This window comes from Mus musculus, chromosome 8 (assembly GCF_000001635.26).
Source record: "Mus musculus strain C57BL/6J chromosome 8, GRCm38.p6 C57BL/6J".
In the NCBI taxonomy this organism is placed as follows: domain Eukaryota; kingdom Metazoa; phylum Chordata; class Mammalia; order Rodentia; family Muridae; genus Mus; species Mus musculus.
The window spans coordinates 79650167-79672456 of NC_000074.6; the positions used below are offsets into that span (position 1 = coordinate 79650167).

Sequence of the window (22290 nt, forward strand, 5' to 3'; positions counted from 1 at the left end):
AAAGAAGTGCAGGGGCATTAATATTTTTTCCTTATATGTACCAGAAAGGCTTCAAGTGACTTTAAGCAGGACAGATTTCCTTTGTTCTAGGATGCTCTCTTTTGTACCTTGATTCATCCTGAAGGTGAAATAACTTCTCTTTGTGTCTCATTCTTGGCCTCGTGCCAAGCTTCTGAGTACTGGGTTAGAAGATAGCCCTTGCTATAGGTGAGTTCTCAACTTACACAGATGACTCTTGTTCCTTGTACTGAAAGGGTTTTCTGTCAAATTTTTATTATAATGAGTTGCATATGGTCATTTTCATGTATATACATGTGCTTTGAGCATCTTTCCCCCTTTGTTCCACTAGAGACTTAAAAATAATACCTTGTATTTTATGAATATGATGAATGTTTTGCCAGCATGTATGTACATCTTTGCACCATGTGTATGCAGTACCCTAGTAGACCAGAAGAGGGCAGATCCCCTGAAACTGGAGTTAGACAGTTGATAGCTGCCTTGTTTGTCCTGGGAACCAAAACTTAGGTCCTTTGTAACAGCAACAAGATGGCCTATCTGTTAAGCCATCTCTCTAACTCTGTTCTTAATAATAATATACTAGTGGTATACTAATACAAAGGGTGTTTATGGCTGGACAGTGGTGGTGCATGCTTTTAATTCTAGCACACAGAAGGTAGAAGCAGACTGATCTGTGAGTTCAAGGCCAGCATGGTCTACAGAGTGAGTATCAGGAAAGCCAAAGCTATACAGTGAAACCCTGTCTTGGAAAAAAAAATGTGCATGATGTATATTGTAAAAAGTGAGATACTTACATGCCAACTTTTCTTTCCTCAATACAGGAATGGGTAGGACAAGTGGAAATAAGTGCCCTTTCACTTATGTACAGGTAAACTGTAGAATACTTAAGTAAAACAATAAAATAAAATAACTGGAAAGTTAATATATTACGTTCTACTAAAAATTTTTAAAACTTCAAAGGTGTTTTATATCTTAATTGTCAAAGACTTTCCCTAAGGTTTTTAGTCTGTTTATTTAATTGCATCAGTTGGAATTTGATGGCTAGATAGCACTGTTTAAATGTTTGAATTCCTGAGGGATTTTTGAAAAAGGCACAGAAAATACTAGACTATGTCCTAAAAACTATTGTTTATCAGCTTCATAGAGAAAGGGCTTATTCTTGGGGCCAGTGACACTGACTGGCCCAGGAACAGAGTTCAGGTGCTGGTCTACAGCTTCTTTGAGAGCAAGCCCTCCCTTTTAGAATTGTCTTTGAAGTTATTCATGTTGTAGAGCTTACATATAAATTCTTTTGAAATTTTAATTTTTAGGAAACTTAACTTCTGGTATTTTATAGTGCAGTTATTTCATTTTCTTTTTTCTTTTTTTCTTTTTTTTTTTTTTTATGCTTACCAGTGCCTAGAACATTGCCTTATATATAGATAAATGATTAACTTCAATTCATGAAATATATTCTTTTAAAAGTAATATCTGAGTTTTATTTTCAGGAAAGATTTTGTAATATATCAGGAGCCAAATGTTTCTCCTTCACATGTAACTGAAAATAATTTTCCTGAGAAGGTAAGAGTTTTTTGAAGTATTAAAAAGTACTTAAGTAGAATAGCTGCTTAGTTGCTACTGTGACTAGGGTCCTAAGCTGTGCTTTTGAATTTAAATGACTCTTAAAATAGTGCTATATGAAAGTTAGGGTATTATTTCTTCAAGTTGGTTAATCGTGTCGTTTAAAAAACCACTATGCCTATATGACCAAGATTATTACTGTTTGATCATGACATTAGGTAGTTAAGCAGCTTGTGAAAGTCCGGACAGATCCTGCTGTTTGTTTTCCCTTTGTAATTTTAGTAGTTTAGTAGCAATGGTGTCACTGCACCACCTGCTCATAAAGTAGAGGAAGCAGTGGAAAAGTTTTAGGAAGCCTAGAAAAACAAGCTGATTCGCTGTAAGAGAATTTTACTTTATCGGAATCAGACAGGCCGAGGTGAAGGCCAGACACTGCTGCTTTTATGAAGGGGCCGAATGAGTAAAATGCTACTGTTTAAGGATGAGGAGGGTGTGGGGCATGGGGAGGGGTGTACGTGTTAATGGAGCGTTGCTTTTGATCTGACCTTTTCAACTACAGTTTTGGGGTTTTGGCACATTTTATTTAGTAAATGTACATTTCTTTGTGTTGTAGAAAATACTTAAAACTGACAATTAGGAAAAGCAATTGTTGATTCTGTCTCATAGAAGTTAGCATTAATATTGTTTTAGAGCACTTTCTTTCCTTTCTCCCATTCCTTTCCACTTCCCCTTTTCCTTTCTTCTCTCCCTTATTTATCACTTCCCTCCTCTTTCTCTTTTTTCCTCTTCCTCTCCTTTTCCTTCCCCTCTTTCCAAAGTCCCACTGAATCCAAAATCTTAATTGTCCCGCTTTAGCTTCTTGTGTGCTAAAGGCATTTATCACTGAACTTGACTTGGAATGATTTCTTATAATTTTTTAACTATTTTTTAAAAAGATTGATTTGTTTGTTTATATTTACGTGTGTGTTTATTTGCATTAGTGTACAGATGCTCAGAGGCCACAAGTGTCAGCTGGAGCTGCAGTTATAGGTGGTTGTGAGCTGCCAGATGTGGGTGTTGGGAGACAAATCTGGGTCTCTGTAAGAGTAGTAAGTGCTCTTAACCACTTAACACCTTAACTTTCTTGTTCTTTTAAGTAGTTGAGAACATATTGATGTCTGGTGTTTATTTTAGGTTTTTGATATGGTCTCTATATAGATTGGCTTTTGCCTTGTGATTCTCCTGCTTCAGCCTCCCTAAATGCTGGGATTACAGATGTTTGCAATCACTTATGACTTCTTACTGTTTTTTTGTGGTTCTGTAAACATATTCAGAATGGGCATTCGGGGTCTAATCTGTAACTGGAGACGTGGGCACAGGAGGGTCAGGAGTTTGGAGGCCCAGTGTCCACTAGAGAGTGAGTTTGAGGCCAGACTGTCTCAAAAAACAACAGACTTGGCTGTGACAGTGCTACCTGGCTCTTCAGCATACTGTGGGGGACTAGTCTGACAACATTGGAGCTGTGTTATTTCTGAAATACGATTTTGAGAATGTGCATTATTATTCAGAGGCTTTGAAGACAGTTTGCTTTGTGAATGTTAAATGTGATTGACTGAAATGTTGCTTACTTTCCCTTCAGGTGTTACTGTGTTTTTCAAATGGAAATCATTATGACATTGTCTATCCCATAACATATAAAGATAGTTCTGCTATGTGTCAGTGTAAGTATCATCTTGTCTTCATATAGGAATTAGAGCCTAAGCCTCATAGCCTTAGTAAGGATTTATGTTCTTTTTCCAAGTTGTTAATGTATAGCTTTAAAAAAATGCAAGTGATTGAGTAAATGCTTCATTTGATTGTATTATCACTGGCACTATTGAGATTGGGGGCCAGATGCTTCCGTTGGGTGCTTCCCTGTGCATTGTAGGATGCTTAGTACCACAGTAGCTTCTACCCAGTAGATGTCGGTAATATTTGTTACCTCATTGTGAAATCTAGTTTCTACAGGTTTTTCCAATATTTGCTGGTTGGCTAAATTCCCCTCCCCTCCACACAAGAATGCTGGTTAAGGAGGAGAGAAATGGCCCCTCCTGCTTTAAACTCCCTTTTTTTCTCATATGAGTAGTAGTGTTGCACATGTAATTGCTTGTTTTCTTTTTTTCCTTTCTGTTTTTTGAGGCCGTTTCACTTACGTAACCTAGACTGTCCCGGAATGTCCTATGTAGATCAGACTGACCTTGAACTGAGAACCACTTGCCTCTGCCTCCCAAGTACTCCAAGTACCACCACGTTTGACTGTTTTCTCTAGTCTTAAGTGATCAGTAAAAGTAAGAGAAGTAAATGTTTTAAAAGTATAAGCCATGTTTTTGAGGTGGAAATATTGAGCTATCTTTTGGGCTGTGTCTCCCCATTCTTGCTAGTCAGAGTCAGGACATTTCAGCCTTTGTAGCTTGCCTTCCCTGTACTGCCTGTGGGTGAGTCTGGGGTTCGATCTCCTCTTACTAGGAATCTAGGAGCAGTACATGGTTTGTGGAGATTGATTAGACTCTGGGCACGGGTTCTTAGTGCGCTTAGTTTCAGGAAGTTTATTGTAGTAAATGAGTTTTACAGCTCACCTGTTTTTGAGTTTTTAGTATAAAAATTTCCCTGTCCCATTTATTTATTTATTTATTTCCTTTTAGTTTTTTGAGACAGGGTTTTCCTGTGCAGCTCTGGAACTTGCTCTGTAGACCAAATTGGCCTCTAACTCAGAAATCTACCTTCCTCTGCCTCCTGAGTGCTGGGACAAAAACTGTGTGCTACCACTGCCTGGCTTTTAGAACTTATTTTTTAATGAGCAAATCTAAATATTCTTTCCTTTATAGATGACTTAGACTATATTATCTGTGAGTGTGCATATTAGGCTTGTATGTGTGGGTATGTATGTGCATATAGAAGCCAGAGGCCAGCCTTCGTTCTTGTTTTTCTTTCCCCTTTCTGTGTTATGTGTGCATATGTGTAAATGTTGAGGGTAGACAGTAAGTGATACGACTTGAGGTCAACATTGGATGTTCTTGGTGGCTTTCCAGCTTACATTTGAGAGGATGGCTCACTGAACCTTGGCCAGAGGTCACTTCTTAAAGCTAGACTGTCTGACCAGCAACTGCTAGAGCTCCTTCTGCCTCTACCTTCTTGGTGCTAGGATCATAAGTAAGCACTTGGTGTCACACCTGCCTTTTCTGTAGGAGTGCTGGGGACTCCAACCCATAATGTTTATATACCAAGCACTTACCAATTGAGCCATCTTCAAACCCCTAAGAATCTATGTTGTAAGTCTCTTTTTAGCTCATTATGTAAAGGTAAAGCATGAGATTGGATTATGGTGAGCAAAGTTCCTTGTGACTTATAGAAACTTGATGAGTACTTGACCTAATGTTCCAGTATCCGGGAGAGCTAAGGCAAGAAACCCAAGCCTTCTGCCTTGTCAGCTAGTGCATTCTAATTCTGCAACTCTCTTTTCTGCAAACCTAATGAAGCTTTAGTTTTTCCATCCAAAACCTTTGGGTTAGGCCTCTTGTGTGACATACCAAAGCTGGGATACTAAAAATACAGTACTTCATGTGCTGAGATCAAACGTGAGAACACAGCAAAGCTTTAATGTTTGTAAATCAAGTAGTGCTCACTAAAGTTTTTCACTTTCCCTGATGTGTTTGCTTCACAGATTTGATACTCTTTGTGTTTTAAAAATGTAATTTTAAGCGGTATTTTGAACTGTATATACCACGGACAAAGGTTCCTGCTGCTTTCTAGGTATCTTTGAGAGTAAATGGTGCTGTTGGCTGTAAGGGTTTGTATATACACCTACTAAACATTTCAGAAGCCTGGGTGGTGCTGTCAAATTTCTCCTGTTTCCAAAACATGCCTCTAACGTTGCATACTGTGCTTCTTTAATTACAGCTCTCCTTTATGAGTTGCTGTATGAGAAGGTATTCAAAACTGATGTTAGTAAAATCATGATGGGACTAGAAGCCTCTGAGGTGGCTGAGGAGAGCAACAGTGAGATATCAGACTCTGAGGACGACAGCTGCAAGTAAGAGCACATCTCAGTCCTAAAGTGTCTTTCTAGTGTCATCCAGGGAAACATTTTCGTGTGTTAAGGTGTGCATCCGTAAAGCATTTATCTGCAGGAGAGGTTCTTTGTTGCTGCCATGAATTTGACCTAGTGCTATAATGGTTTTGCCTTTCAAAATTGTTTTTAGTTAATGAGAATTTATATGTATGTAATCGATAAACACGTAGACTAGATTTGATCTGTGTGTACATTGTAAAACTGTAAAGTTACCTTGTTTTCACATCCAGTGATGAAGTGCGGTTGCTTTGGTCTTCGGGACCTTTTCATAGTTTCCTTCCTTTGCTTCTGCCACCTCTTTTAGAATAAGGAGTGCTTCACTGTGGAGTTGTCACGAAGACTCTCAGCCCTGGATATACAGGCATACTTTTGGACATCCAAGCATGTTTTTAGTATGTTTTTTTTGCTAATTAGATATATTAGGGACATATTATTTAAATTTTCTAAAGAAGCCTCAGTCTCTGTAGCATAGAGTGAGGGTGTTTAAGTATTTCCTAAAAGAAACAGTATGATATTTATGTGAGAGCATGTCAGGTAAATATAGTTTCATTATATATTACGTATTAAGTTATGATGTTATGCCTGCATATAACATTATTTATCAACATTAAGTTTATCATTTATGAGCATCATCTATTAGATTCCTGTTGAAGCTGAAAGTATATTGTCATATGAGAACATGGTAGCACATGCTACATTAGGGGAGGAGGTTCCCCTTGAATTTTAGCTCTTACAATCAGGTTTTTTAAATGTATATGTGTCTCTGTTGATTTGAAGTGCAGGACCCCTCCCCTGTTTTCTGTGGTGGAGAGCAAATTCAGAGTTGTATGCGTTGTTACGCATGCTAGGCAAAGCACTGTTACCACTGGGCTGCACTCTCTTGTAGTTCCATGCTTGTTTTTAATTTTTTAGGGTTTTTTTTTGACAGAAATATTTAAATTATGAATTTATGTGTGAATGTGTGCAGACAGTTTGAGGCCGAGATGACTTGTTGCTGGAGTTATCGGTTCTTGTGAGCCTCCTGAGTAGGTCCTGGGAACTGAACTTGGATTTTCTGCAGGAGCAGTATGGAATCATAAGACCACTGTACCATCTCTGTGCTCCTCCTTTTCGCCCCTTTCTTTCTGAGGCAGGGTCTAGGTATTCCTGGATCTTACTGTGTAGCTAAGAATGACTTTCTCTCCTAATTAGCTGATTGTCTTCCCCTCCCAAGTGTTTATGGTTACAGGTGCATGTCATCATGCTTGCTTTCTAGGAATTTGTTGAATTACAATTTTCTGATTTGGACTGAGGATCTGACCATTATTTATGCTTCTACAGTGTTTGTTGTTGTGAATTTTGTCCTAATATGTGTTGATTAATTATGCACAAATAGAAATTGCCTCTCTTCTTTCCAGATACATGACCTGATCCAGATGTCAGGGGGTGGCTAAGTTATTTTAATTTGCTACCCACACTGTGTTTTGAATGCTGTAGATGTTTGTCCTATTATAGAAACAAATCCAGGGTATGACTCTGGACACAGGACTGGTAAGCCGGAGACACTTACCTGACGGGAGCAGATAGTGGTAGGAAGAGTGTGTTACTGTGCTTGGCTTCTCTTTTACACTGACCTTGAAATGTAGCTTACCTTTTACTGTAATAAAATTGCTTTAGCTGAATAGCCCAAAGATTGAGTACTTGCTCAGCATGTGGGAAGTCCCACGTCTGAGTCTGCCGTATTGGAAGGAGGGGGTAAAAAAGAAAGATGCAACAAACCCTTTTTTGTCACATAATTTTTAAGAGAGGACAAACACTGAATAACCGTTTCAAGATAGATTAAGTTAGTGTGGTCATTAGGAGGGAAGATGTGTAATATATTCTTATTTTCACATTCATATCTGGTGGGTCTTGAGTGTACTTGAAATGATGAGTGATTTTGTTGTTGTTGTTTTTCAGTCTAGACTCCAAGCTCTTGCTCCCTTTAGTGAACATTTGGAGGTTATTTTGAAACATAGAGGTGGATTTCTTAAAGAGGAGTTGTAGGATAGATACTCTAGGGGCTAAGTAGAACCTCTTTCATCTTGAGTCCCATCAGCTTCTTGGCCACCTTGTGGTCTTTGTGTCTGCTCTTCTCTGCTCTCCTCTGTGTTGTTACCTTTTTTTTTTTTTTTTTTTTAATTCAAAGGTACCTTGGCAAGGCCTTCCCTACTGCTTTTTGCTGCTGTGCTTGCTACCTTTTGTTTTTTGTAGGACTTAGTTCTTATTGTACTGGGTACCTGCCTAATTTGTGTTTTCCTTACTAGATTCTATGGGCAGCTTTTGTCTCTCACTGCTTAGCAGTCTATTAATACATAATGTGCAGCACATAGTAGGCAATGCACTTGTAGAGTCAGTGACTGAAAAGTGGGCTAATGATGGTTCTTGATTGTATTGAAGATTAGGAAGTGTTTTTTACACAAAGGTGGTTATGACTCCTGACATTTCTACAGTTGAGGTATTTGGCTTTATTATAAATGTTATAATTTGATTGTACCGATTCTTTTAAAAGCTTTGTAACACTTTTTAAAATTTGATATTGAATCTTTTGTAAATTGTTGTTTCATCCATTCAAATACTGCAACCTGCCACCACCATTTCTGTTTTTTGTTTACTAAATCAGTAAGAATTACTAGTATTAAGCCTGATTTTATATGTGCATATATGTATATTATATACATAAAATACACTTACATATAGTAAAACGTAGATGTATACATATAGTCTATATATCTAGATAGATAGATATATACTTAAATTTAGTAAAACTTAAGAGATTAGTATAGCCTAATGCTTTTGGCATGTAGTTGAGGTTGTTAAAAGTTGATTACAGCCGGGCGTGGTGGCGCACGCCTTTAATCCCAGCACTCGGGAGGCAGAGGCAGGCGAATTTCTGAGTTCGAGGCCAGCCTGGTCTACAGAGTGAGTTCCAGGACAGCCAGGGCTATAAAGAGAAACCCTGTCTCGAAAAAAAAAAAAAAACCAAAAAAAAAAAAAAAAAAAAAAAGTTGATTACATGCAAATATTCATTTTCTAATTATGGTTCTGTTCCTTTATAGGAGTAAAAGTACTGCTGCTACTGATGTGAATGGATTTAAACCCTCAGGCAGTGAGGTATTTTTAATTTTTTATGATTTTTAACTTTTTTATATGTAAAGAACCTGTGATTTTTGATGGTCCTCTTCTGTAGTCAGGGTTGCTTTGCTAGTAAGAAACTGATTTGCTGCTTCCTGTTTTATTTTTAAGATTTTGTGTTGTTTGCTTTTGTGCATATTTGAAACAGTGTTTTAAAAGCATTTCTGTGTTGATTGGACTTCTGACGTTGTTTATTTAGAACCCTAAGAACAATGGGAACTCAGCTGACCTTCCTTTGTCCAGAAAGGTTCTTAAGTCACTCAACCCAGCAGTCTATAGAAATGTGGAGTATGAAATTTGGTTGAAGTCTAAACAAGGTGAGTTAAACCTAAATCTTCTGAAAGATTGCCTTGTAGCACTTGAAGATAATGAAATTTTACAGTATATTCTAATGAATTTTTTTAAACTAACAGCTCAACAAAAACGTGATTATTCCATTGCTGCTGGCTTACAGTATGAAGTTGGAGATAAATGCCACGTAAGTGATGTCTACCAAGTGAGAAAGTGACCTGAATTGAATCTTAAATTTTCTGATAATTTCCAAAGGAACAGTCAACTAAAATTTGACCATAGTTATAATTTGAATTTCAGAATTCAATCATACAAGTAAAAAGACTCATCTTAATGCTGAAATTTACACATTTGTAGAGCCACAGTTTTATTGTTAATTGTTTTGTTTTTGAGACAGTGTCTCACTGTATAGTTCAGGCTGGCCTGGAACTATGTAGACCAGACTGGTCTGGAGGTCACACAGATCTGCCTGCCTCTGCCTTCTGAATTCTGGACCTTTGTCCATTTTATTTGAATACAGTTTACCTGAAATCTTAAGCAACTGGAATGATACACAGGTGACTTGCTTACTCATGTATGTAGGATATATTTTAAACTTTTTGGTAGAAATAGCTGTTTAAAAAAAGGCTAGTGAAGCTAAATGTGGTAATGCATATCTTTAACCTCAGGGCTTGGGGTGACAGAGGCAAGTGGGTTTTTGTACGTTCATGGCCAGTCTGCTTGGTCTACATAGAGTTCCAGGCTAGCTAGGACTATACAGTGAGACACTGTCTCAAAAACAAAACAAAACAAAAAGGCTGGCAGGATGGCTCAGCAGAGTCCTTTTGCTCTTTCAGGGAATCTAGACTTGGTTCCTAGTACCCGTATCAGGAGGTTTAAAACTGAGTTCTCCAGCTCCAAATGATTTGGTGCCCTTTTCTGACAACTGAGCACTCCACAGGTGGCAGAAGAAACCTACACGTAAAAATTTAAGAACTTTTAAGTTACTCTTTAAAAACCATTTTTATTGTAAAACTTTCTTGAGAAAAAGCAATTAATGAGGAATGAGATGTCAGCTCAGGTGATATCAGGTAACTCTGATAGTAACACTTGGACAAAAGGGAGTCTCTTTGTAGAGCAGAGCTGCGTTTACTGTGCTGCCTTACTGATGCAGCCATTGGCTGTGCACGCTGTTAGTGTGTGCAGTTTGCCTAGAAGAAACTTGAAGGCATCCATAGCCACACAGTTCAGTCAGTTATTAGTGGGGTTGGTAAGGAACAGTAGAAGCATCCCTTTTTAAGGAGCATTATTACATAGTTGTAGTATAAAAACAGAAAGATAGTAGTAATAACGGTACCCTCATTTGTAGAGTGGCTGCTATGTAGACTGCTGTCCCTGTATGATATATCTCTCCATTGCATCTCTAGGAGTTCTCTGTTATATTATTTTCTGTTGTTAGCTCCAATTTGCATATGAGCAGACAAGGTAAGTAAATTGTCCACGGTTGTTGCTTGCTGTAGAAGACAGGCGTGGAGATGCAAAGCCAGGGTGGGTTGATAGACAGCTGCTGGTGTATGCGTTGCTTACAGTTGGATGGGTTTTGCTGCCGCTTGACATATTTATTAATAACACGTCCAAACATTGGACAGAAAAAACAGTCTTTTAGGTAGAGAGATACGGTGCCTTAGGGATACAGATTCTGTTGAAGCTCTTTTGTACTTATTTCTCTTTCCTGATAAATGTTTACATTATCAGGTGTCTGATGTTTCTTTCTGGTGTTCAGCAGGTTAGATTGGATCATAATGGGAAATTATCTAATGCAGACATTCATGGGGTTCACTCTGAGAATGGACTGGTTTTGTCTGAAGAACTGGGGAAAAAGTACGTATTCTTTAGCTAAGGTGTTTGCTACCTTAGATTTAGCCTGTTACAAATTGATTACTTCTAGATGCCTCTGTATTTAGAATTTCAATAAAATGTATTACCTGTATATAAAAATTTAATAGGTTAGATCTTTAGAAAAATCATGAGGGGTGGTGGAATTGACTTGCAAAGGAACTGATATTTCTCTATCTCTTTACCTATTTTGTTTTTTTGAGAAACGATTTCTGTGGGTAGCTCTGACTGTCCTGGTACTCAATTTATAGACTAGGCTGACCTCAAACTCCTGAGTGCTGGAATTAAAGGTGTGAGCTACTGCAACCTGGTGCAAAGGAACTGCTTATAAAGCTGGGCCGATTATAATGAGGGCAGATGACTTGAGTACAAGGCCAGCATAGTATGGTCTACATAGAAGTCTAGGATAGCCAGGGATACATAGACCACATCCCAGTCTTCCCTTCCTTTTCCCAATAACAAAATCCAGGAACTGAGTTTTTACATCTCTAACATCTACATAAAGAACAGGCAAGGCTGTGTGACCTGCCACTTGAGTGTTGGGGATCAGAAGTGGGTGGGTCCCAGGTGCTCCTAGCCTATGTAAAATGAGCTGCGAGTTCATTGAGAGACTATGCCATAGACATTTTTGGGAGAAGCATGCACTCCCCTAGAAAAAGAAGAGTATTTGAATTTAGATAAAATGTTTTGCTCACTCTGGTATATTTTACAAATGCTAGTTTTACTGCCTACAGTTTACAACACATTGTCCACAGGTGCAGCTGGAATTATGCGGTTATTAAATGGGGACTTTGGAGAGAGAACAGGCACTGCGTTTCTTTCTGTTTTCTCAGTTCTGAGCACTCTGCAATAAGTAGTGTGTCAGTGTCTGCGTATGCGGGTACCTCAAACTGCAGCACTTGGGAGGCAGGTAGATTTCTCAGGCCAACCTGGTCTACAGAGGGAGTTCCAGAGGAACTAGGCTACAAAGTGAGACTCTGTTTTAAAAAATGTCAGTATTGTCATGTAGTATAGAAAATACTGCTGACTTATCGCGGTGCCATTTTAATGCACCTTTTGTTTGAGTTACTGGTGTTAGCTTACTAAAGGAAAATGTAATAAATCACACCTTGACCTGTACTAAGAAAACAAATTTAAATATATGTGACTGTAAGTTGAGTAGTGCAGTGAACTCCAATATAACCAACACCCACTTGTAGCAACACAGATCATTTCTTCACTATACTTTATATTATCTGTTTGCTTGACTTTTTTTAATTTTTAATTTTCTTGTTTTTGATACAGGGTTTCTCTGGGTAGTTCTGGCTGTCTTGGAACTCACTATATAGTCTAGGCTGATCTCAGACTCAGATCCTCCCACCTTTCCCTCCAGAGTGCTGGGATTACAGGCATGTGCCGCCGCACCCGGCACTTACGTAATAATTTTAATCAGCTTTTTGTTTGTTTGTTTTGAAGCAACATCTCATGTGCCACTATGCCTGGCTTTTACCATATCCTTTAATAGGAAAAAATTTACATGTTTTATATCAAGTATGGATATTTTACTGTACTGTATTATCCTGTCCTGTCCTGTCCTATCCTGTCCTATCCTGTGATGTTTACAAGTATCTCTAACAGTAAGGTTCTCTCTTGTTGCCTTAACTATAGTGCCATTAGGAGAATAGCAGAAAAGAAATTGCTCCTTAATTTGTTACTTAATTTTTATTTAAGGCCTTGTATTATTTCATTTTTAAAGTTAATGCTAGAAGTTTGGATTGCTAATGCTGGTTATACTTCAGTTTTAATGTTTATTTAAAACTTTTTTTTTAATGGTGTTGGGGATTGAACCCAGTGTCTTGCACATGGTAATATAATAAGCAAATATTCACTGAATGACATCTATGTCTAGTTTTTCTAATTTATTTTTAGTGTAAGAACTAAAGGTGTGGTGGTACGTGCCTTTTAATCCTAGCACTTGGGATACAGGGGCAGGAGGATCTAGTCTGGGATATATCGAAACTTTCAGGCTGGCCAAGAGTATATAGTGAGACCCTGTCTAGGGAAAAAATTAAAATTAGCACTTCTATTTGCCTGCATGTGTGTGTGTGTGTGTGTGTGTGTGTGTGTGTATGTATGTATGTATGTATGTATGTGTGTATGTATTTTTTGAGGCAAGATTTCTCTACAGCTCTGGCTGTCCTAGAACTTACTTTATAGATCAGGCTGGCCTCTGAATTCAGAGATTAAAAGTATATGTCAGTATGCCTAGTTTAAATTAGCAAATCTTGTGTAAGTTGACAGCAGAGTATCTATGCAGGGTATTTGTTTTAGTGTTCTTTTAAACTGATTGTTTTAGATTTACTTATTTGATGTGTATGAGTGTTTTGGCTGCATGTATCATGTAGTGCATGCATGTATCATGCCTGAGGAGGCCAGAACATTGGATCCTCTGGTACTGGAGTTAGGGTGGTGATGAACCACTTCATGGTTCTGAGAATTAGACAGGTCCCCTAGAAGGGTAGTCAGTGTTTCTGACTGCTGAGTTGTCTGCCTCTCCAGTTGAGTTACTAGCAAATACTTTTGTTTATTTTGAAGACATACACCGAAGAACCTCAAGCCACCTCCCCCAGAAAGCTGGAACACGGTGTCAGGAAAGAAGATGAAAAAACCTAATTCTGGGCAAAATTTCCATTCAGGTAAGTTCACATCAAAGTTGTCTTTAGGATTATGATAGTAGTTCTTGGAGTTGTTTACGTCAGGGAAATTGTGAGGTCTCTTTCTATTTTCCACAGATACAGATTACAGAGGGCCAAAGAATCTAAACAAGCCAATCAAAGCCCCATCTGCACTACCTCCTCGACTCCAGCATCCTTCATCGGGTGTAAGACAGCATGCATTCTCCAGTCATTCTACAGGGTCCCAGTCTCAGAAATCCTCCAGTGAGCATAAGAATCTAAGTAGGATGCCCTCACAGATCACAAGGTAACCTCCCTGAATTGAAGAGAAGCACGTTGCTGCATGTCCTTCATTATAATTCATCTTTTTAGTTACACGTTCTAGGTCATACTTGTTTATAATGTAGTGTTGAAAAGAAATGTTGACAGAACTTCAAACAGTACACAGTAATACTACAATACACAGGAATAAGCCTTTATTTCTGAATATTTTGTTCCAAGTGTTGCAAACTTCTTGTTAGTTTTGTCAGGGTTTCTCATCAGTGTGGAGAGCCAAATAATAATCTGCAGGAGACAAGAAGGTAGATTGGTTAAACATGACTCAGTAGCTGGTATTGGTTAAAACTTTGTCTGCCCCCCAGGTAATTTATTCTAGGCATATTTAAGTAATTGTTAAAAAAATTCCTGGTGATAAATAACTCAATTTTGTATCACAATAAAGCTTAAGAGATGACTCCATTAAATGCTTTCTAATGTACCTGTGATATTTTCATAAAGATGGGATCTATATATTGAGAAACTCACAGTAAAGTTCTTGGGGGAGGATCTCATTTGGTCTCAGCCACACAGAGAGCACAGAGGGAACGATGCTTGTTCTTTTTTTCTTTTCTTTCTTTTCTTTCTTTTTCGAGACAGGGTTTCTCTGTGTAGCCCTGGCTGTCCTAGAACTCACTTTGTAGACCAGGCTGGCCTCGAACTCAGAAATCCACCTGCCTCTGCCTCCCGAGTGCTGGGATTAAAGGCGTGCGCCACCACGCCTGGCAGGCAGCGGTCTTAAGTTAGAGTGTCTCGGTGTAGCTCGTTCAGTTGGCTGTTTGCTTGTAATGCAGACTAGATCATTGCATTTTTGTTCTCCGTGCATTTGCCTTTCCCCTGAAAGAATGTTTTATTTGACAGAAAACCTGACCGTGAAAGGGCTGAGGACTTTGATCACGTGAGTCGTGAATCTTACTATTTTGGCCTCTCCCCAGAAGAACGCAGAGAGAAGCAAGCTATTGAAGAGTCTCGTTTACTGTATGAGATTCAGAACCGGGATGAACAGGCTTTCCCTGCCCTTTCTGTACGTATGTTGAGCTTGGGAGGTTAATGTTTAGAAGTCTTTCTCAGTGCAGTTTGTAGTACATAATTTCAGGTGGTGGACTTACATTTTCAAACTGGAAATACTTTAATTAGTACATCGACTTTGATTCTGTGTGCTTGTCATCACAGCCACTTGAGAAGCAAGAGAGGCCATCTTGTATAGTAAGATTGCGTGCCAACATAGGAGGGAGGGGAAGTAAAGGTAGAACGTGTCGTAATCCTGGTCTAGAGATGCTGCTGAGACAACTGCTGACAGCTAAGCCAGTGGTTGGTTTGGTCACCTAACAGTTACGAGTATTTCCTTTCAGACTGACTTGTGATCTGCAAGCTAATCCTGCAGTGGAGAGACTCAGTTCTCAGTTGACCATTTACAAGGTTTTTCTGAGCACTCAGGAAAGTTTGATCACTTGTACATTAAACACTTAAGTGTGCTCACCATACTGTTTTGGGCAAGAAGCACATGTCTTGTTCCATGTGTCGGTCGCTGGGCTGTACTGGATACTTGTCTGATGAAAGGAATAGCTCCATCTTTATTTCTTTTAACTTTGGGATGCAATCAGAAAGGAGAACTATTGTCCTGTGGGTGAGGGTTCTCAATTTAAGTCTAGGCAAATGGTATAGCATGGCAACCCTGACTGAAGCAAGGGGGAGTGCTGTTGAAGGCTCCTCATTATTCCACAGATAGTATCAGAGCTGCACGTGTTCACTTTTCTGTTTTCTGAGAGAGAAGCTCAGGTTGAGAGCTTATTTGAGTAGTCCTGTCTGGAGCTTGGGGACGGTTGCAAAAGGTACCCGAGGCAAGTACGGTCTGTGCTCAGTGCTCCCTCACACATTTTCAGTTGTTTTCACATAGCTTTGCTTAGCGAAACTGACATTAATATTCACTCTTTATTCAAACTTCTCTTAACTAGCGAATGGCAAAAGCAGTGCCACTGGGCTACTTGCACACTTTAGATTGACATTGATGTGCTGGGTCTGATAGTGGCTTAGTTTTTTACTAGAAACTGGAATAGAAGACTAGGCCTATTTCCTGTTGTGTGATTAAGAGCGCTGTAGCAGGAGTTGAGAACCGTTGGTGATAATTCATCTTAAAAACCCAACTTACTGTGTCTGGTCCCTTCACTTTCCCAGTAATACGTGTTGTTCAGAGCTCAGATGGTTTACTCTTGACTGGATCGTTTCAGTAACACCTGATAATTGAGATTTTCCCCATTACAACAGACCTTGGGAGGGTTGGTAGCAAAGATATTACTGTGTCAGTTTCAAGATAATAGCTTGGTCAGTGTGATCTCTTGAAACTGATAAATGAAGTATTAATTTAGCCCGAATGTCTGATTATCTGATACTTAATTTAGTAGTAGACTATTATAGTAGAATATATAATTGAATGTGGATTCTAGATGATAGCCGTAATTAACTATCCAGTAGATTCTGAAGTATAAAACTATAAGGCTCTAAACTTGGAGAGTTTTGATTAGAAGTATGAATGTTATTTGTAGAGCTTGTATACATATTTGTAAAATTTTAATACCAGTATGATTTTATTTTAAAGAGTTCATCAGTCAGTCAGTCACCTTCTCAGAATAGCAATGCGTGTGTCCCAAGGAAGTCTTCACATGCAAGGGACAGGAAAGGAAGCATGCGGAGAGCAGACGCAGAGGAACGAAAGGACAAAGGTACACTGCTTTATCACTGAAGATACATGACATCTCTGACTGTTTCAAGTCAGACATATTTCTTGCCTTATTTGTAGTTTAATTTCTGCAGTTTTATGTATTCAAGTAAACTGATCTGGAAATTATAAATGACGAGTACCAGAAATACTTGCTGTGAGTCCAACTGAGTGCAGTTTTGAGTAGCAAGGTGATGTTTGTGCTATCCTGCTGCTTCCTGTACACATGTGGATGGATGGCCAGGGTTTCCATGCTGTGTGTGCTGCCTGCCCACTGGCCTCTTATAGTCAGCCACCTTGAGTGTCTCCTTGAGTGGGCGTGGCAGTGCCTGTGTTCTAGCAGTGCCTCCATAGTGCAGAGTAGAGATGCTGGCAATGTGAGTAGAAGAAAGAGAAGTCCTAGAGTCCTCTCTTTAAATGAAAAGGTAGAAGTATACTGTCTTTGTAAGAGGTTACATTCATGTAACTTCTATTACAGACTATCTGAATTCTTTTTTACTGCAGTAGTAGTTGCTGCTGATTTATAGATACAGAGAAAAATTCATAGTATAAAACTGGGTTTATACAAAGTTTGAGATATCAGCTGGTGCATCTACTATAGATAAGAAGGGATTGGTGTATTTGGAAAAGATACTTAAAATTGTTAAGCTGTCCATCTGGTGTCATATATTTGACATAGGAGACAAATATTGATATGAGCTAAGACAGTACTTGTATTTCTGTATTTAAATCAACTGCCTTTTTTAAATTCTTGATCTGTTGCAGACTCTCTACGTGGCCATACTCATGTGGATAAAAAACCGGAGCCAAGCACACTGGAGGTAAAGGTCTTAAATATATTGAAAACATTTGCTTACCTATTACGTGCGCATGCATGGGTGTGTGACCACCATAGTGTATATGTGGAGAGCAGAGATCAGCTTTATCTCCTGCTACGTGAGTCCCAGGGATTGAGCTCAAGCCACTAGGCTTAGTGGCAGGTACTGTAGCTGCTGAGCCATCCCACCAGTCCCAAACGGTTTAAATATTAGTTGCTTCTTGTTCCTTAATGTTGTGATAGTGTAAGAGGCTCGGTAATGAGATTGAAAGCATTTAGACATTTTATAATTTAATAGAAAAATGGAAACTGGGATGAAGAAGGTGGAGGCCATTAACATTCCATTGCTTCCTAAGGTTACTTCAGGTGCCTGATAGGAAGAGTTGCAAAACAGTGGTTTTCGTGTTTAGTTTTTGTTGTTGTTTTGTTTTATATTTTTGTTTATCAAGACAGGGTTTCTCTGTGGAACTCTGGCTGTCCTATAACTTGCTCTGTAGACCAGGATGGTCTCTGTCTCAGAGATCTGCTTAACCTCTGCCTTCCAAGTGCTGGGATGAAAGACATTCACTACTATGTGGGATCTTAGTGTTTAATCTTCATCACTCTACAGAGTGAGATCTGTAAAGGAGACTGTTAACACTCTTGAAAGTCATACCCCAAATAAAAGCTGCTTGGTACTGTGATATAGTGATGCACAGGCCAAATTAAACGGGAGTGGGTTCTCAGTAAACTATCCAAAATGGAGGTCTCTTAATCACAGTATGACTTTTCTTTTTGATCAAAGATCAGCGATGATAAATGTACAAGAGTTTCATCACCATCTAAGTCAAAGAAAGAGTGCCCATCTCCTGTAGAACAAGTAAGTTTATTGAACTTGGTGTAAGGGTGACCATCTCGGTTTCTTTACTCTGTATGTGAAAACATCTGTTTTGTAGATGGTAGAATTTATTTCAGACATAATGTGGGTGCTCTTAACATTTTCTTAATTTATTCTTTTTAGTCTGGATTGTTGTAAAATTCTGGAATGTCATTTTTTAGCCATTCTCTGGCCATTACTGTGACTTGATTTTGAGCGAAGTTTACAATTGCTAACTTTTATGTTTGGCATCCTTGTTTATTTTTGTGCTGGTTCAGCTGGAAAATAAAAAAGAACATTAAAAATATCTCTAGAAGTCGTGTGCATTATCACTAATGAATTCTTCTATATGCATTTAAAAGGACTAGTAGTTTGCCAAGTAAATGAACACTCTTGACTATCTGCAGACATTTTGGTTCTTGGTCTAATGCTGTTTCCTCAATATACTTTGTGTTAGCAAAATGAATGTACTTAAGTGCATTTTTAAAATTTTTGTGTAAGATTCTTCTAGGGGGGAAAAAGCCAAGAACTTCTGTGATTTTTTTTTTTTTTTTCACTTGCCTTTAAAAGCTTGTTTCTTGGCGCTAGGCAAATTTGTTAATATGAAATGTGTCATGTGGTATTCTTGGCCAGTAAGTGAACTCTGAGACTGGCATGAATAATTTATAGTAGGGCCTTTTATACTTCACTCAAAATAAATTTGTTACTAAAACGTGTTAAAGCAAAATGAATTTTTCTTCTCTTTTTTACCTGCCATTCTTGAAGAAGCCAGCAGAACATATACCTTTGTCAAATCCAGCTCCCCTTCTAGTTTCTCCAGAAGTACATCTCACTCCTGCGGTGCCTTCTTTACCAGCCACTGTGCCAGCCTGGCCAAGTGAACCTACAACTTTCGGACCAACAGGTTAGAGAAGGATTTGGAAAAACTTCCAACCAGTTCACAGTGCCTTTCAAATCAGAAGTTTCAAGTTCTTGAGTGAGGTCTGGACCACAGCAGACTTAGGAATGTGGAGTTCTTAGTGTTTCTCATGGTTCTAGAAGGCTCAGGGCCTGTGCGTGGTGTTCGTTGGGGTATGCTTTTATCATTGTGGGTGTGTGACCCCCATTGTCAGATTGTTGTCTTTGGTTGCTCAACAGTGACTGGTGTCACAGTTTGTGTTTCCTCTGTAGGCAATATTATTTATTACAGCTCCTTTAGGACTCCTCACAAGGACATTTTATTGGGGGAAACTATAGTTAGAATACTTTGACTCAGCTTATTTCCTGGGTTGTTACTAAGGTACCTAAGGTAGCTTACTGTTCGCTACTTTACAGTGTGTATAAGTTGTGCAGTATTGTTAGTTTACTACAGATATTTCTAAATGAAAATAACTTTGACTTTTTTTATAGTTTTTTTTTTTCTTCCCCTATCTTAGGTGTCCCTGCTCAGATTCCCATTTTGTCAGTGACACAGACCACTGGACCTGATGCTGCCGTGTCACAAGCGCATTTAACACCTTCTCCGGTTCCTGTGTCAATTCAGGCAGTTAACCAGCCCTTGATGCCTTTGCCTCAGACAATGAGCCTCTATCAAGACCCCCTCTATCCTGGGTTTCCTTGTAGTGAGAAGGGAGATCGAGCCATTGCACCACCTTATTCACTGTGTCAGACCGGGGAGGACCTGCCTAAAGGTGAGGCCTTCTCCAGCCTCGAGTTCCTGTTTCCTCAGGCACACAGAGTTAGTGAGAAAGAGCCATTGAAAGGGCTCGGTGAAGAGCAGAGACGTATCATTTGAGTGTTCCGGCCTGTGTCAGCTTGGGCTTGGTAGGAAGTGAGGTCTGTGCTTAGCCAAGCCTCTCATGCTCGCTTTGTTTGTTTGCTTTCCCTTTCCATAAATAACTTTGACAGCTTTGAAATCATTTCTAAGCTTTAATCAATTTATTTTGTTAAAGAATTTATCTTATGTGTGTGAGTACACTGTAGCTGTCTTCAGATACACCAGAAGAGGGCATCAGACCCCATTACAGATGGTTGTGAGCCACCATGTGGTTGTTGGGATTGAATTCAGGACCTCTGGAAGGGCAGTGGACAGTGCTTTTAACCGCTGAGCCATCCAGCCCAAGCTTTAATGTATTTTGTAGGCCGGGAGTTATACTCGGCTTCAGCCTACTGAGTTCTAGGTTATAAGTACGCACTACCAATATCTGATTTGATTTTTATATTTTTATATTTGATATTTATATTTTTCACTGTTTTCATTTTGTAATTTTTGAAACCACAACAGAGTATAATGTTTATCTGAATTTCTCCCAGATTGAATTTTAATCAGATGAACTTAATTTCAGCTATTTGGGGATTTAGATATTAATACAGAGGAAAATGTAGCAGACTTGAAATTGCCCTCTAGTCACGCCTGTTTTTAGTTATGTTTCTATTTCTGTGTTTTACTGCACAGACAATATAGCAGGAAAATGTCTCTAGAGCTTTAATAGTTGATTTTGGCAGAAAGAAAAAGCTTTGACTATGCAATTTTAATGAAAAAAAAATTTTTTTTTCAGATAAGAATATTCTTCGATTCTTCTTCAATCTCGGTGTAAAGGTATTTACATCTTATCTTTTTATAGTTAACCTCATCACTGTAAATAGTTAAAATTTAAAATATTTAACTCTTAATTGGTAATTTAAGGTTTACTAAATGGTACCTTTTATGTTTGGTAATGGTACAGGTTCTAGTTTTTTTTGCTTGCGTTTTTCTTTTTCTTTTTTCTTTCTCTCTCTCTCTCTCTCTTTTTTTTTTTTTTGGTTTTTTGAGACAGGGTTTCTCTGTAGCCCTGACTGTCCTGGAACTCACTCTGTAGACCAGGTTGGCCTTGAACTCAGAAATCTGCCTGCCTCTGCCTCTTGCTTTTTCTTTTAATTGATAATAGTTTGGCATTGGAATATACGAAGGGACAAACCAAGTTCCTGGACTGTTGTTCATGGGAATGTCCTTGATGGGAGTTAGAAGAAAGGTCTTAGTATGAAGTTGTGCTCTAGCACATTTAGGTCTGTATCCTGTACAAGCTACTGGGTGTTTCTGAAGCCTCCTAGTCATGGTTATGCAAAGCTGCCCCTGTTGAGAGAGGGCTGGAGGGCTGGTGAGATGGCTCAGTGGTTAAGAGCATGGACTGCTCTTCCAAAGGTCCCGAGTTCAGATCCCAGTAACCACATGGTGGCTCACAACCATCTTTTAACAAAAATCTGATGCCCTCCTCTGGAGTGTCTGAAGACAGCAACAGTGTACACACATATAATCAATCAATCAATCAATCAATCAATCAATCTTAAAAACTTAAAAAAAAAAGAGAGGACTGGCGGAAGTAACATAGAAAGCTTCTTTCTGTAAGGTGGGAACATAGCAGAGTTAGTGGGGGCGCAGGGGAAGTGACTAAAAGAACAAAAAGCTTTTCTTAGAAAGAGGCCACAGGACAGTTATGTCAGTGTTCTGTCTTTGACGGGAATTCATTTCTGTCTTTTCTAGAAACATGGATTAAATATCAGGTATCCCAATCAATCCTGTAGCTAGCCGTAGGAAGCCATACGCTGTGTCTATTGCCTGGTTACATTTACCTAGGTCATGCTCGACTTTTTTCATAATTTGGTTTTTTTAATTGAATACCAACAAAGGAAGGATTTAAAGCATTTCTTTTTCATCTTTATCCTTTGTTAAGAGGTCTGATATGTTTTTGTTTTTTGTTTTTTTGTTTTTTTGTTTTTTTTTTTTTGAGACAGGGTTTCTCTGTATAGTCCTGGCTGTCCTGGAACTCACTCTGTAGACCAGGCTGGCCTCGAACTCAGAAATCCGCCTGCCTCTGCCTCCCGAGTGCCGAGATTAAAGGTGTGCGCCACAACGCACCCGGCATGTTTTTGTTGTTGTTGTTTTTTGAGGTCTGATATGTTAATCCTTGGGTACTGGAGTACTTTGAGGAC

At 38.8% G+C, this 22290-nt stretch overlaps 1 protein-coding gene across 3 annotated transcripts in view; it reads left to right on the forward strand.

Moving 5' to 3' along the window:
• Positions 1-22290, forward strand: part of Otud4 (OTU domain containing 4) — a 38080-nt gene that overhangs the window by 10491 nt on the left and 5299 nt on the right. For 2 of the 3 annotated variants that reach the window (NM_001256033.1, XM_006531406.4), the window contains exons 4-20: positions 840-886; positions 1506-1578; positions 3197-3278; positions 5494-5626; positions 8743-8797; positions 9018-9135; positions 9232-9296; positions 10872-10969; positions 13559-13659; positions 13756-13945; positions 14815-14977; positions 16550-16673; positions 17435-17490; positions 18271-18345; positions 19108-19246; positions 19758-20012; positions 20880-20920. In NM_001256033.1, the coding sequence (NP_001242962.1) occupies positions 840-886; positions 1506-1578; positions 3197-3278; positions 5494-5626; positions 8743-8797; positions 9018-9135; positions 9232-9296; positions 10872-10969; positions 13559-13659; positions 13756-13945; positions 14815-14977; positions 16550-16673; positions 17435-17490; positions 18271-18345; positions 19108-19246; positions 19758-20012; positions 20880-20920 (1815 nt within the window). The remainder of the gene's footprint in view (positions 1-839; positions 887-1505; positions 1579-3196; positions 3279-5493; positions 5627-8742; positions 8798-9017; positions 9136-9231; positions 9297-10871; positions 10970-13558; positions 13660-13755; positions 13946-14814; positions 14978-16549; positions 16674-17434; positions 17491-18270; positions 18346-19107; positions 19247-19757; positions 20013-20879; positions 20921-22290) is intronic. The other variant, NM_001081164.1, reaches the window with a different exon arrangement.